The sequence below is a fragment of the Tenrec ecaudatus genome, chromosome 2, assembly GCF_050624435.1.
Source record: "Tenrec ecaudatus isolate mTenEca1 chromosome 2, mTenEca1.hap1, whole genome shotgun sequence".
NCBI lineage: Eukaryota > Metazoa > Chordata > Mammalia > Afrosoricida > Tenrecidae > Tenrec > Tenrec ecaudatus.
The window spans coordinates 37,002,601-37,019,481 of NC_134531.1; the positions used below are offsets into that span (position 1 = coordinate 37,002,601).

General features: G+C 47.2%; 1 protein-coding gene across 1 annotated transcript in view; it reads left to right on the forward strand.

The window, feature by feature from the left end:
- The first annotated feature begins 525 nt into the window (after positions 1–525).
- EGFLAM (EGF like, fibronectin type III and laminin G domains) overlaps positions 526–16,881 on the forward strand; it is a 230,127-nt gene continuing 213,771 nt past the window's right edge. The window contains exon 1 of the mRNA XM_075540955.1: positions 526–1,069. Within this exon, the coding sequence (XP_075397070.1) occupies positions 970–1,069 (100 nt within the window). The 5' untranslated portion in view covers positions 526–969. The remainder of the gene's footprint in view (positions 1,070–16,881) is intronic.

Genomic DNA, 16,881 nt, shown 5'->3' on the forward strand with positions numbered 1-16,881 from the left:
ACAAATCCAGAAAAGGGGGCGGGCGGGCGTTCCCATGGCGGCCCAGCTAGAAACCCCAATCCTGGCGTGAGTCTTGCTCTCGCGCCCCCTCCTAAGTCGGGCTGTTCCTTCCCTTGAGCTCCAGCCCTCCCAAAGGACTCCAGGCACCATCTGTCGTTTCTTCTCCGCTGGAGTCTCCAGTTGCCACCCCCTCCAGGGAGGGGACCCTGGTCCCCGCACCGGGCCTTAATCTTCACTCCGCCTTTCCTTCGGAGCCGCGGGCTCCAGCTATCCATCTGCGCAGCGCCTTAAACCCTTATCTCCTTAGCGCCCCGCTGGGTGCCCTGGCCGCTCCTCCAGCCCCCACCCCCCACCTCTCACACCTGGGTCTGGTCTAGCGCGCTGGCTCCCCGAGCAGGGAGCGCAACCTTTGGAGGTGTTGGGGAAAGTCGCCTAGCTAAGAGAGGCGGGGCCCAGGAGGGGTGGGGAGCCCCGGCCAGATTTCAGGGTCTGGATTTGGGCCGAGGGACCCGGACTTGCCATCGACTTCCTCCAGTGGTGATTGAAATCGGTTCCCTGACCCCCAGCTCCAAGTCGCCAGCGGGCAAGGACTGAGCTGGAGAGAGGAGCGGGGAGGGGGAAGGGGGGCACAGAGGACTTGGTCCCAGTGCCTGCCCCTCTCAATTACACTCCAAGTAACTCCATCCGCCGCCCATCGAGCCCCCTCCCTCTGCTTCCAGCCCGGCCCTCCCCGTCGGCCTCCTCCGCCACCCCCGCCCCCAAAGGAGCCCTGCCGTTAGCAGCCGGCTCCAATCTGCCAGCCGACCTCCCTCCTGCAGCTGTCCAGCCTCCTCGGACTCCCTCTCCGTCCTGATTCAGCGCCCTCAGCCGCCCACCTTCTCGCCCAGGCCGAGGGATCCCCGGGGTCCGCGCCCTCCACCTCCCGGTGCGCCCGGGACTTGGGGAAACTTTGCCGACGCCGGCGGGGAAATGGATTTAACCCGAGGCTTCCTGCTCCGGCTCCTGCTCCTTGTTTCCAGCCTGGGACCTGGTGCTCTGTCGCCCCGAACGACGGCTCTTCGCAAACAAGGTAAAGCTTTCAGGGCTCCCCGGAGCCGGAAGCCCCGCGCGCCCCTGCTCGGGACCTGGTCAAGGGCGCGAGCGGGCAACACGTTGCCTCTCCCTCCCTCCCGGGACTAGCAGCGGCCCAACTGCAGGCAGCTCAGCCAGGAGCTGCGAAAAGACGCGAGCCTCGGCACCCCTCCCCCCAGCTCGAGCGGCTCCAGGGATATTTATTTGTTACAAGAATGATGTCTTTTCCAGACCCCGGAGAGGTGGCGGGCTCTGTGTCTGATCACGGAGAGCTGAGAGTTGGGGCAGCGCGATCATGCTGTCTTAATTAGAGGACAGCAACTGTGCAGAGGAGTGGAACAGTCAGCTCCTCGGGTCTCTCAAAACATCTGATTGAATTCACATTGTCCAGAGTCCTGCCATTTCCTGTGAACATCTGCCTGGAGGCCCTCCGGCCCGTCCCCGCCCAGCCCGTGCACCGCGTGGGGTGTGCACGACGCTGGGGGGGCGGGGGTCCTCTTAGACTCTGGAGCCATTTTCTCTAAAGGCGCACACCAGGGGTTAATTTCCCAGGCTCTGGAGTTGGGTCTTAGTTTTGCTGTTTACACCATGGTTTTAGACTCTGACAAAGGATTGGAGAGACTTTGAAATCCCAATAACTTGCAGTTGCGCTAGTTCCGTAGGTAAAAGTCACCATAATTGTTAGTCTGTGTGTATGTGTGTACTTTGATCTAGTCCGTTAAGTGATTCAAAGTAGGGCATTCTCAACTATGAAGTTCTAAACATTGTTTTCTGAGTAATGATTTTTATTCTTCTTTATTGGGGCTATATTTAGAATTTGGGGTGGCGGTGTGTGCGTGCGTGGGGGGAGAGATCTGTTTTTTCTTAGTTTACTTCGTAAGCGAGGTTGTCTTATGGGATTAATTATAACCTATGAACAATGGAAAACCGTATAACTTTATTCCAATGCGGGCTGCAAAAGACTCGCAGAAAGCGCAGTTTGTCTTCCCAACTAATGTCTCTGTAAGAAAGAGGCAAACCCCGGGGACATTTATCATGCCGGCGAAGAAAACACTCTTGGCAGGCTTCCATGGAGTTGCTTAAATATTTTCGCTGCTCCGGAGCCCTTCATTTGGAAATAGGACTTGTTGCCTCTCTGCTGAGATAGACACCATCGCCCAGACGCAGAGGTTTAGCTGCTGGGTGGCAAGGTAAGGCAGGTGCCCTGGGCTATGGCTGCAAGGGGGCGCCACCGAGCACTTTCTATTAACCTGGGAGAGCCCTTAACCTTGGTCAATCACAGTCATCACCCAGAGGAATAGCGAGGGGAGGGAGTGTGCGCACGGAGAGAGCAAGAGGCTTAACCATCAGGCCACAGGACAGATTTGCCCAGGGGGCACAAGTACTGGGGAGGATATTTGAGGAGACAGGCCATGACAATCCCAGGCACCACCAGGATGAAAGGCGCCAGACTGGGGCAGCTAGGCTAAAAGGGAGAAGGCAGTTCTGCTGACTCTTGAGTTCTTATCTGGGCCGACTGCATCTTGAAATGAGGGGAGAGGCATTTAGAGATTGCCCTTGGGTCCTGAAATGGAGGGAAGGCCACCGTGTAGAGATCACCCAGACTCCTGATTCTCCAGCAGCCCCTGCTCTTCCAGCTGAGCAGGCCATCATCACAGGTGTTTTGCTACTTGCCTGGAAATGCAGGGTCATCACCGTCATCCGTGCGGCACTTAAAGAATGAGCCATGCCATGTCCAGGTTCTTCATTCCTTTCTGGAGAGAGTGGGAGTCCTCCGTGGTGATTTAGTACATTGTTTCCCTTCCCGCCATGCACGCAAATACACGGCTTTAAGGAAAGGCTTCTTTCTAGCCATCCTTAAAATGGAGATCACCTGATCAATTGTATTCTGTCGGATTCTTCACCTCAAACCACCTAGTCATAAGTTTGGGACAGTGCATCCTCGTAGGTATAGTTCTTAAGTTGGGGTGCAATGTGCAGGGTTCTTTTTAAAGCTGTGTGTGTGTGTGCATGTATGTGCTTGCTGGAGAGAGAGAGAGAGAGAGAGAGAGAGAGAGAGAGAGAGAGAGAGAGAGAGAGAGAGAGAGAGAGAGAGAGAGAGAGACAGAGAGACAGAGAGACAGAGAGAGACAGAGAGAGAGCAAGAGAGAGATTTGAATGGGAGTTTTTAGAGCAAGGTCATTTTTTGTCAGAAATGTGCACATTTTGGCTTGGGAGCTGCACTGTCCTCCAAGTAACAGTACTCTTCCCACTTGCTTCTGTGGTTGAGTGGGTGCCTCTCAGAATGCCCCCCTGCCCAACCGACCCCAACACTGTTGGGCCCTGGGCCATCCTCCCAATTGGGTGGTGCCTGAGCACCCTGTGCAGTCGCTGTGTCAGTCCATCTTATCCTGGATCCTCCTGTCACTGACCTTCCGCTTTACTAAGCAGGATGCATGCACTTTGCCTTGGTTTCCCATTTCTACCCATCCCACTTTCCTGTCTTCTTTCTGTCTTCTGAGCTTCGCCACGGTCTTATAAGGATGGATCTCAACCCACTGAAGCAGAATTAGAGGGGTGGAAAGAAAGAAAAGAAAACCATTTTGCAAAAACCTGCTGTCTCCAACTGCTCATGCAGTTCCCCATAGGTCTCTCTCTCTTTCCTCTCCCCTCCCTCCCCATTTGTAGCCACTCCTCTAACAATAGATTCTTTCAGCTTCATCCAGGGTCTCAGTCTGAAATGTATGCCGTGGTCATAGCACCTTGGTCTCTTTGGTGTCTTTGAGGCATATTCATGGTGAAGCATAGATAAAGTTTGGGTAGTGGAGATATGACCTTTTAAATACTTTGACTTCTTACATTTTTGAAATTCTAAGTAAGAATATGCGACACGGTACAGTCTAGAAGTTTTCATTGCTTTATAATTCTGCTCAGACTGCCTTTCAGGTTGGCAAACTGCTCAGATAAAAATGACAGCTACTTCATGAACTTCAGGGGAAAATTTTCTCCTGGGCTCATTTACATCCCTTGGAAAGACTAGTTTTTGATCCGGAAAATTGGTCCAGATTAAAAACTGAATGTGCCCAGCTTGCCTCTGATGTGAACAGCAACCAGCTAATTTTAAATCTTCCCCAGATGCCAGCAAATCCTGCTAGTATCCGTTTGGGACTCTCTTTGTACCTGGCTCTCTCAATAGTAATTGGATTGCATGCAGCACTTTGGGGCTTAAGGGGCCCACCAGGCAGGTGTACGGGGGCCATTGGACTGGAGCTGCATTCCTTTCCTGTTTCCTCACATTCCCAAATCAATTTTGACCACTACAACTTTGTTGACAATGTGTTGGATTCAAAATCAACCTGAAAATACCCCCATTCTCATCCACCTCTGCTGAGAAATCTTGTAGCAGCTGCCAGTGGAAGTCCAATTTGGATGCTACAGCCCAAGATCGCTCATGTGTGGTACTGAGAATGAATTAGGGAACCTCTCCCTTTCCCAAGAGGCACAGAAATGACAGTTTGCAGCTTAAATCAAAAGAAATAATACGGATAATAAGTAACCCTGATATTTTTAATCAACCCAAGAGCTGTGTGGGCCATGTAGGGAAGAGGAGATGGTGGCTTGGAAACCATCACCATCAAATTGAATCCGAGCCACGAAGACTCATGTGCTACAGAGGAGCACTTCTCCACAGTTTGTTTGACTGGCATCTTGACAACAGGGGATCTTCAGGTCTTTCTTGCGTAACACTCGATGGGTGGTTGGCTTGAAACCACCAGTCTTCAGATTAGTGCTGGCTGCCCCTGGCTTGCTGCATATTCAAGGTATCATGAGCCCCACTTTGAACGGCCCCATTTTTATACATTTGATATCCGGTAAGATGTACTATAGACCGCGGTGCAGCTTGTAGTTTGCTGCTGTTCTCATTCTCAGCCGTTCACTGGCAGATGTTCAATTTTGTGATTTACTGTTCAGGGTACTGCAGCATAGTTTTCGTTTTCTCAACGAAACCAGGGACTTTAGTTGCTTGAAAACTTGGCCCCAAATTCTCATCGGTTTGTTAAAGTTGATAGGCAGATTTGGGGGCCAGTGACTTGAAATGTGTGATGAAAAATAGAAAAGGACCATACCGATAATTCCCACTAACTTTCTGACTAGAAATGCCGTCCCCCTTCCCAGGAACCATCCAGATGATCCAGAACCTTCCAAAGGTGAGGATATTACCACAGCTGACAAAATGCCAACCTTGTGCAACTCTTGTTCACCATCATAGCAGATCTGTGTGTTGCTATGTATGTGTATGTTAAAATACATTTGTGTATTTATATGTAAGCTCCCAACCCCCAAAGACAATGATCAGATTTGTAAACATAGTAGTAATAACCCCCCAAGCCCACTGCCATTGAGTCAATTCAGACTCAAGGCCAACTCTCTGTTGGGCATCCAAGATGGTCAAGACTTAAAGGGCAGATAAGCTCCTGAGCACTGACCGTGGACAGAGTCGTTGGACTGCTGTTGCTTCCTGTTGTTAGGTGTCCTCGAGTGGAACTGGTTCCATCTCATAGGACCCTATGAGGAACAGAATGAAGCATCTCCTGCTCCTGCACCAGTATCACATTTCTTGTGCAGTAGGTTTCCTCATTGGGACGTGTCATTTGATTTCTTGACTGCTGCTTCCATTCGCATTGATCTTTACTCTGCTGCTTCCATTCGCATTGATCTTTTCTCTGTTTACCTTAGTGTTGCCTACTGGTCCAATTGTGAGTTTTTTGGTCTTCATTACATTGAGGTATAATCCATACTGAAGGCTGCAGTCAATCCTTGATCTTTATGAGCAAGTGCTTCAAGTCCTCCACACTTTGAACAAGCAAGGTTGTGCCATCTGCATATTGCTGGCTGTTAATAAGCCTTCCTCCAATCCTGATGCCTAGTTAGCTTTATATAGTCCAGTTTCTTGGATTTTTTGCTCAGCATACAGATTGAATAAATATAATGAAAAAAAACAACAACCAGTGGTAGGATTCAAATAAGAACAACCTGTTCACTGCCCTAATGACCATTTTACATATTTTTAAAAAGATATACTGAAAGATAGTTTACTGTTTCATACACTTGGTACTTAAATAAGAACAACAAAAGATGTACACAAGAGAAAATTATGTTATAAGAAAGATTTTTAAAATATAAATGGAAAGTATTAAACAATATTTTGCAATATTTTACCCTACAAAAAGACAAGAAAACTGTTATTTAATATATTTCCATATTGCTTCATTTAAAAAAATCATTTTATTGTGGGCTGTGTTAGTCTGGGTAGTTTAGAGAAACAAATCCACAGAAACTCATGTATAAAAGAGAGGTTTTTTTAAAACATTTTATTAGGGACTCATACAACTCTTATCACAATCCATACATGCATCAATGTATAAAGCACATCTGTACATGCTTTGCCCTAATCATTTTCAAAGCATTTTCTCTCTCCTTTGCATCAAGTCCTCTTTTTTCCCCTCCCTCCCTGCTCTTCCCTTCCCTCGTGAGCCCTTGATAATTTATAAATTATTATTTTGTCATATCTTGCCCTATCCGGTGTCTCCCTTCACCCCCTTTTCTCTGGTCCGTCCCCCAGGAAGGAGGTCACATGTAGATCCTTGTAATCAGTCCCCTCTTTCCACCCTGGATTCCCTGTGCCTCCAGCTCCTATCTGCACCAGTGTACAACCTCTGCTCTATCCAGACTTGCAAGGTAGAATTCGGATCATGGTAGTGGGGGGTGGGGTGGGGAGGAAGCATTTAGGAATTGAAGGAAAGCTGTATTCTTCATCGGTGCTACATCGCACCCTGACTGACTTATTTCCTCCTCTAGATCCCTCTGTGAGGGGATCTCCAGTGGTCGACAAATAGGCTTTGGGTCTCCACTCTGCACTTCCACCTTCATTTACTATGGTAAGATTTTTTTTTTTTGATGATGACTTACACCTGATCCCTTCGACACCTCGTGATCGCACAGGCTGGTGTGCTTCGTCCATGTGGGCTTTGTTGCTTCTGAGCTAGATGGCCGCTTGTTCACCTAAAAGAGAGTTTTATATAAAGGTTAAGTGCACATCAAGAAAACATCCCAACCCAGTGCTGCCCAAACCCACAAGTCCATTAACCCACATGTCTGACCCCAATCCACAAAGTCCTCCTCCACCTCACAAAACAGATGCAATGATGCCGACTGCAGGAGGAAAGTCGAGTCAGTGAATGTGTAAACATCTCAGCACTGGCAGGGGTCTCCACATGGCTGCTCCAGCACCCAGGGCTGCATTGGGGTAGCTCCATGTGGCTTCTCCTTGGGGATGTCTTGCAGGAAGTGAGCCTTGCCAGCTAAAGAAGGGAACTGGCTAAGGCAGCTGCACCCTGCACCCTCAACCATCACAAAGCAAGAGACCCGAGAACTAGAAAGGCGAGGCTCACTGAGCCATTTATCCCTCCACCTTCAAATAACTCCACAAGTGTTTATTGGCCAGGTTGGCACAATAAATTAACTATATCAGGGGCTCAACAACTCTTTTCACAATCCATCCATCCAGCGGCTGTGTTCAGCACATTTGTTTATTTGTTGCCATCATCATTTTCAAAACATTTTCTTTCTACTTGAGCCTTTGGTATGTACTCCTCATTCCCCGCTCCCTCCCTCATGAACCTTTGATAATTTATGTTATTATTATGTTTTCATGTCTTACACTGACCGATGTCTCCCTTCACCCACTGTTCTGTTGTCTGTCCCTCAGGGCGGGGGTTATATGTAGATCATTGTGATTTGTTCCCCCCCCCCACTTTCCCCTCCCCCTCCTGGTATCACTACTCTCAATATTGGTCCTAAGGGGTTCATCTGTCCTGGATCCCCGTGTTTCCAGCTCTGATCTGCACCCATGAACATGCTCTGTCTAGCTGGATCCATACGGCTTCTTGACTGGCATCTCACTTGCAATTGTCCTCACTTGTATCTGCGCATCATCGGCCATGTGATTTATCCTTAGCCATCTTCTAACTCCAAGAGCAGGATCCCGTTCCGTTAGAGGTCGAACAATTATGCATTAGTCATTGTGTCTGATAGATTAGAAACAGGTGACTTCTCTGAACACATTATGTTCATCTTTGAAAAACCCCTTTCCGCTTCTGCTGAATTTACCTCAAGTGTTCTGGCAATGTTTTCAGCTCTTTGAACACTTTCAGGAACTGCATGATTCACTTATAATAGCTTGTGGGAATTTGGGGCATAACACAAAGCTGAAATGAATGACAGTATATCACTTTCTGGTTGTTTAGCAGTTTTTCTCTTTACGTTTCATGTTTGTTTACTGAAGTAACAAACACAAAGGAATGACAATGTAATGTTTTATCAAAAGCATAGTGAGTTTTACAAAAGAAGAAATATTACAGCACAGTCCCATCCATTTTTCATAGCTGTGGGTGGACTGCGCAGTAAGTATCACAGATGCTTAGAATGTGCTGCGGCACAGATGAATAAGGAAAAAGAATAAGGGATGTAAATTTGTGATTTCCACATTGGGCAGCTGCCCAGCCACGCACCTTACATGGCACTGATTACAAGTGCCATTTTAACAACTAGTTTGCTGAATGCCACAGAAAATTAGGGATACCGTCTTTTGAACCTACTGGATCTAACTGGCTACTACCTGATTCGGGATGGAGTTGCATACAAATGGTTGCTGCCATCCAAGAATCTATGATTTTAGTTGTAAAAATCCGTTGTTATGGAGTTGATTCCAACTCACATCAGTGACCTTATAGGGCAGAGCAGAACTGCCCCATAGGTCCCTCATGTTGCAAATCTTCACAGAAGCTGGCTGCCACCTCTTCCTCCCAGGAGCAGCTGGTGGGTTTGAGCCACCCGCCTTTTAGTTAAGCACGGAACCACCAGGGCTCCTTTTTGATTGTATCTTAAGCCAAACCCATTGCCAGGGAGTTGATTCTGACTCCTAGCGAGATAGGATTGCATCCCCACAACTACCAAGGGATGTAAGGGGGTATGAGGACTCTGATCTTTGCCAGATATCGAACTCTCAGCAGCCTGGTTAAGCAGAGATGCAGCGTGCCTCAGCATGACTCTTCCAAATGCGGCAAGGAAGCAGTGACCCGGCAGAGCGCTTTCCTTGCTGTTTTGTGTTTAAACATTTGTAGATGGGATTATGCCCAGACTTGTAGGGACCATCAAAGTGAATGATACCAAGATGGAGCTCCGGAGGCTCTTGTCTACTGCCCTTCATCCATAGAGATCAGGGGGACGCTGAAGCCCTTGTTATCTATCCAGTGTGAGACGACTGAGGGCTAAGACTTACAGAGACCAGAGTGTCCATTAGGTTCCTGGAGGTAGTAAGAGGACCTTTGAAGAATGGGATGGGAGGGATATAGCCCTGTCATCGTCCCAGGTCTTCAAGGTGTGAAAAGACTTTGTTGGAAATCTCGAATTCCTTTTCCCGAGTTGTTGTTGTTGTTGCATTGATTCTCACTCATGATGACGTCACATGATTGGAAGTGGAAAGCCAGGCCTGTCTCTCTTACAACACATAGTCCTGTAGGCAGACTGGTAAATCTCCTTTCCTTGTTATTTTCTTAGGTTTACTGAATAGTTTACTTGCCATAAAACGTACCCTTTTCAAATGGTCAATTTGATGAAGCCTGACAAACACACCTAATAATGGAACCACCGACGCAATCAAGACAGAAAACATCCCCATCTCCCCAAAGCTCCCTCTGTCTCTTTGTAGACAGTGTCTTGCTTCTTGCCCTCCACCTCATGCAATAGCTGCTTAAGTGTGTTATGGTGGATTCTTTAGAGAAGCAAAACCAGTGGTTTTTGTATGTGTATTCACTTAGAAAGAAATTTATGTCAAGAAATGGCTCATACCGTTGTATGCAGATGTTGTAAGTACAAGCAGGTAAGTCCAGCGTGGTTCAAATTTGTAGATCTGGTATAAGTTGGAGGCTTCTCTTGACTCATGTAGCTGATGAGCATGAAGCAGGAAGACCACAAGCTGGTGGTTGCAGAGCAGAATGAATCTGAGGTCAGCAGTCCTCTGATGGGTCCTGGTATCAGCCAGCAATGTAACAGAAAGTTCATGAACTGGTTGAAGGATCCAGAGCCACCAATAGAACCGAGCCAGCTTCCATACACTGTCAATTTATGGTAAGTGTAGACCACAACCTGAATGAAGCATCTCTCAGCTGTATCAAGACAGTGGCCAAATTCCCGAAGTGGTACTCTACCCGATTCTTCCCACGACTGCTGGGCTGTTTCAACGAAGATCTCAGAACGGAGGCGATCACACTATTTTAGATCATGTCATGGGAGAATTCTAGTAGCTAGCGATCACATATGGATAATGATATCTCTTCATAGTTTTATTTGCATTTCCTTAATGACTAATTATATCAAGCATCCTTTCATGCCCTTATTTGCCATACACATCCCCTTTTCAATGGATTACCTGTTCAAATCTTTAATCACTTTTAAAAATTGGGATATTTGCTTTCTTATGACAGTATTGAGTTTCTGAGAATGCTTTATAATTGCTGGATGGGAAAGCCCTTTATTAGCCATGTGGTTTTCAAGGATTTTTGGTTTGGTTTGATTTTCTGTCTGTAGCTTGTCTTTTTATTTTATTGATGGTATCTTTCAAAGAGCAGACACTTTAAATTTTGATAAAGTTTGATTCATCAATTTTTAATGGTCTATTCTCTCTCTCTCTCTCTCTCTCTCTATATATATATATATATATATTTCCCTAGTTCATGGTTTCAAAAAATGTTCCCCTATGTTTTCGTTTTCTATTTTTAAGTTTTCTATTAGGGGTGTGATTCCCTTGAGCTAATTTTTATATGAGCTGTGAAGTTGTGATTTGCTTTTCTATATGGATGTAGGCTTTCGTTAGAGAAGTACCTCTAGGTTGGGGCCTCTCAGAGGCAAAGCCATTCTCTGGTTCTGAAGGCTCCCTGTCACTCTCAGCCTGTCCTGGCTGTGCCCCTGAGGCCTGCTCATTGCTTCCTGCTCTTCCCCTGGACGAGGCTTCTGTTAGTGCAATCTCTAGAGGGGGCCGTGCCTCAGCATGTGTGAGGTTGGGAATTAAGTGTGGGAGATGTGTGTTGGGGTGCTGAGAGGGAAACAGGCTTCCAAATTAAGGACAGTTTCTCCCCAGAGCTGGAGAAACTTGGATTTTCAATGAAAACCATGGGATTATTAGATGTCTGGCCCAGGGCCAGGGCTGGAGAAACTGATTGTGGCTTCCATCTTTCCTCTTGCCTTCCTGTTAGCCTGAGGTCCAGGATAAGGGATCAAAAGGCCAGGTCAGGGTTCAGAGTTCAAGGTTTCCTGTAGGAGTTGGAGATTGCCAACTCTCCTTTGGAGTCCTTCGGAGGTGCGAACAGTTACCATTCGTGACTGTAAGCACAAGGAGATAGGCCTGGTGATAGGCCTTCAGGAGATAGGCCTGGTGATCTGTCTCCAAAATAACGAGCCAGGGAAAGTGTTGTGGAGCAGAGCTAACCTAAGGAACACAGGGTCACCAGGAATCAGAATGAACTCGATGACAAGTAGGATGAGGCCCTTCTTTTGCTATCTATTGCACTCAGCGAGGGATCCTGGTGCTGTGAATTGGGCTGCTAACCACAGGTCAGCAGTTCAAATCCACCAGCCATTCCCTGGGAGAAAAATAAGGCTTTCTATTTCTGAACAGATTCGCAATCTCAGAAACCCACAGGGAGCAGTTCCACTCTGTCCCAGGGCTGCAAGAGAATCGCTTTGAGGGCAGTGAGTGGGAGTTGTTTGGGGCACCCTGCTGACATAGGGGGGCTGCTAAGTGAAAGCTCAGCAGTTCAGAACCGCAACTTTTCCAGTGGAGAAAGGTGAGGCTTTCTACTCCCGTTAAGATGTACAGCCTCGGAAACCATTCTCTTGTGTCCTAATGGGTCACTCTGAGTCGGATGCTCCTTGATGGCAGTGAGTTTTTTGTTGTTTGAGCATCCAGCTACCAGTGACCCATGAGGAGGAAGGCACCACAGAGAAAGGTTTTCCTTCCCCGCTTTAGTCCATCAGCCTTTCAACCCTCCCATGTGTTTCTTTGTTTCCACTTGATATCTAATCTCTAGCCACCTTTCTCTGTGTTTCTGTCTCTCTCCCTCTCCCCATCTTTCTCTTTCTCATCTCTGCTTCCCTGTGAGGTACAAGGACAGAGAAGCCAAGGACAGCAGGGGGTGTAGTTTGCTTCTCAGAGTTCTTTCTCAAGGCACAGTGACTTGGCCAGAGGGAATTGAGTGCCACTGTGTGCATTTGTTGGGGGGTGGGGGGTGATGGGGGGGGGATGTCTGTCCTTATAAGAATCTAAGACTTTAATAGAACCTTACAATTCTTTAGGGAGTAGTTGTCCAACTGGTATGTCTTATGATAGCTCACATGTGGCCCAGGGTCTCTGATTCCTTGAAGACAGGTACTGAAGTGTCAGAGGCTGAGGTGGGTCTTAACTTCACAGGACCACTCTGCGGGTGCATTGTACAAATTCCTTCTTCTCCCCCTCTTGCCATCAGGGCTGTCATTTCACCCAATGGTTGAAATGAATGATCTGATATTATGATTGAAGGAAACACATCTTTGAGTTGATCAAGACTCCTGTCAACTGTTTGCCACTGTCGACAAGCTGCATGAGGTGCAAGCACACCTTTATTTCGAGGAGAGAAGCGTGTAGAAGGCACCCTAGATCCCCCCTTTTGATTTCATTGGTATGAACATCCGTTTTTTAAAAAGAACTCTAGGGTGTAGCTTCAACCTCTGGAATCGAGCTGACAGGCATTAGTCCATTTACGGGACTGCTGGTCACATTTGGAGGAAGGAGACTCAGGTACAAGTCAAGCCAAGATGCTGCCAGCAGAGGACAAGTCTTCTAGGGTTGACTCTGCAGGTCTCTGACCTGGCTGAGTGAGGACTCTCTTAGTAAATCCTGCTTGGAGAGCTGTCTCCTGTACAAGAGGAGCTACGGAGTAAAGCTGTGGGCCAGGAAAGTAATTCCCAAGCTTCCGTGTGGTTATGAATTCTTGGAGTGCAGCCCAGGCACCTGCCTTTTAACAAGCACCCCAGATAACTTCATTATAGTGGTTCCCAGCCCCACCTGAAGACGTGCTTGTTTTAGGCTGTGTTCTCTAGACAAGCAAAGCCAGTGACATGTTCATACACACACACACACTCTCTCTCTCTCTCTCTCTCTCTCTCTCTCTCTCTCTCTCTCTCTCAGGTGTGTTTCTATCAAGGAAGTGGTTGACACAGTTGTAGAGGTGGGCAGGCTTTAATCCTATGGATCAGATAGCAGGCTGGAGGTTTTTTCTTTATCATGTAGCTGCAGGGGCATAAGGACCCAAGACTGGTAGGTCAGATGGCAGGATTCTGGCTGCACAAGTTAATGGAGCCAACAGTGGTAGGTAAGATAACAAGCAGTTGACAATTTCAAGAATTATCAGGTAACACAATAGGCTGCTGGCTCAAGTCCAAAGACCCAGAGGTCAGATGATGAGAGATGTAAGATCCAGAACAAGCAAAACGAAAGCAAACTTTTCCTCAGTATCCACTTATATTGGAAGCAGGCCACACCGTCAAGACATCTCATCATGGGGGAATTACTGTCTTAACTGCCATGCCACTGAGATTCCTGGTCCCAAAATGAGTAGTTCCCCCATCCTCTGTCCCTCTTCACCTGTGCTCCAGGCACTGTATATAATACGTATTTTTCCACTCGTCACTCCACCCCGAGCTGTGATTGCCTGTGTAATTCAATGGCTTTTTCTTTCTGATCTTGAATCTATAATTCTGCCCAAAATGATGGGCTGAGCTACAGTCTTGCAAGGGATTAGTCAGGTGTAGTATATTATATAATCTTTCAAGGTATTATTAGGACATCATGCAAATAGGGTGCATAAAGCCATCCAACAGAACTAAGAGACTTTTCTGAAATGCTATGTAAATTGAGTGCTGATGGTATACTGAAAGGATTGGTTATTCTGTGATCTTGAAATATTGACTATAAGGGACAGTCCCACAAACTTCCAGTGTGTGTGTGTGGGGGGTGCTCACTAGAATCAAGATGAGACTGGAGTGGAGTCCACCCTTTGGGTCTGGAGTCCCTGTGCTGAGAACCTCTGAGACATGGAAAATAGTGTCCAAACACTGACAAAGTCATGGCCACAGCAGAGCCCAGTGGCAAAGAAACAGTGGCCGCCATTCAAGCAGTAGGAGCCAAGAGATTGGCCCCAGGCAGCTGCAGCTGGCCTTCCAGCTCACAGTGGAGAGAACTGAGTGCCTTCAGGCAGGAGGCTTGCTGACAGACTAGGGGGGCCTCCAGGCGCTGGTTGATGGAGCTAAAGAACTGTAACTGTTGTTTGTACAGAGCAAAGGGCCAGAGAAGGAAAGGCCTGTCAGCTGGCATCACCGAGAAAAGGTGAGGTAAGCTCTTTCTGACCATCTGATAGCCGTGGGCATGGCTAAGAGGCAGAGAGCCATCTCGTTTGGAAGCTGATGTGACTGAAAACTTTAAATCCTGTCTCCTGAGTTATAGCTTGCTATTTCCAAACCTTGAGTTGCTTTCCTGAGAAACGACTTAATTGTAAGTATGATCTGAGAGTTCTGTGTGACTCTTGTGGAGAGCGCCAAGGGAGAAGACTGGTGTCTGGAATGGTGAAAATATGGAAGAATGGGGAGACGCCTGACCTCGACTTTGCCGGTTTTGTGCTGAACTTGGTTCTCCCCACTCCTCTTGGATGTGGACAGTCTCAGAGGCTTGATTACAGCCTGGAGCAGTGGACTCCCCTGGAGACCTGGATTCTGATCAGAACAAGTCTGTGCTGAGGCTACCAATGGGCTGGCTGGCTTTGTGGTCTTCCAATAGCACCTGAATGACCTGTCTGGTGAGCCACGTCCTTCCCTTAAAATCAACTGCAGTCGCTTTTAACTCATGCACGTGTGTCAGAGTTGAATTGTTCCACAGTTTTCAATGGATGTTTGGAAGTAAATCACTATGCCTTTCTTCCAGGATCCCTGCTAGTGGATTTGAACCACCAACATTTTTGTTATTTATCAATCTAGTGTGTATGCCTTTTGTATTGTCCAGGGACTCCTCCTCCTTTTATGTACCATCTAGTCCTCCGCACACCCTTGAGGAAAGAACTCACGCAGTGGCATTAGCAGCACCAGGATAGATGCATATATAACCAACTCCACAACACCCACAATCCTCAGCCCAGGCAGGTTTTTCTTGGCTGAGCTTAGGTGAGAACAGAGTTGGGTGTCTTAGAAACCCAAGTTCATGTTTTGCCTGGGCTATTTAGTATTGACTTGGAGATATGAGTCAAATTGTATTGTGTCTATAGACCTCGGTTTCCTTATCTATCCAAAAAAAAAAGAACTTACCCCATAGACTGGGTCCTTCCAGGGTTACTGAGAAGAGTCAACACTAGAAGGCAATATTGAAGAAACAGATTTCTTTTAACCTGGACTCAAGGGAAGATATGGCCATTCTGAAAAACAAGAGTTATATACCCAGTTTGTAGAAGGACAGTTATGATTTCATATCGTTTTATCCTTTTCCACACGTATTAATGTATTTTCATGGAGTTGTAAACATGTTCCAATCAATTTGCAAGTCAGACAGAGTCTTTGGTCAGCCACAAGCTTTGTATTCAGTTTGGAGGATGTGGTGGGCCGAGTTTGTGGTCGCACTTGAAAGGATTACCTTTGAGGAACAGTGACTTCAAGAGTGAGGGATGACGTTTGCTAGTGATTTTCTTGGGGGAAGTGTTGTAGGGTGTGGTACGGGGAGCAGTTGTTTATGAAAGAGAATTATCCAGACGGCAATGTACTGCGAGTCAGTGAGCGTCTCCATGGGGCCAGAGAGCTAAATGATGATGGCTCAGGTCCTGCTCACCAATCGGTAGATTGGAAGCAGAGCCCCTCCCGTGGCCCAGACTGATTGATACCACGTTGACTCAGCTCTTCCTTTTTCTGTGAATGATCTTTCCACGTCCCCAGAGGTTAAACATTTCCACATGCCCCAGAAGACACCAGTTTCCATTTAAGGTGCAAAGAAATAAAACTGACTAGAGCCCATGTCCCCCACTTGTGTCTACAACAGTGGCCTCAAACATAGGAACAACTGTGAGGATGGTGTAGGACTGGGCAGTGTTTTGTCACTCAGAGGATCACATTGAGTTGGAATCAACTTGACGGCACCTAACGGCAATAGGGTGGAGCTGAGAGATAGACATGGGAGGTTATGAGAGGAACCCTAGTGGAATCGTAAGTTATACGACGAACCACTAACACACCCGCTGCTCCATGGGAGAACAATGAGGCTGTCTACTCCTGTACAAGTATATAGTCTCAGAAAGTCACACGGGCATTTCTACTCTGTCTTCGGGTGGTTGTGAGTTTGAATCTACTCAATGGCAGTGAGTGAGTGAGTCACATTTGCTATGGAGCACCCGGTGATGTAGCTAGCTATGCATTGGGCCTGCTAAGTACAAGGTCAGCAGTTCAGAACCACCAGGCATTTCTTGGGGGAAAGATGAGGCTTTCTGCTCCCATACATAGTTACAGCCTCAGAAACTCATAGGGGGCAATTTGACCCTGACCTATAGGCTTGCTAGGAGTCAACGTCATCTTGATGGCAGTGAGTTTTCTGAGTGCAGGTTGCCATTAGATGGAATTTGCTGAATGGCAATTCATTTGCTTTTGTCTTTAATTCTCCACAAATGCTTTGAAAGAACTGACAGACTCAAAAGGTAGGACATTCTT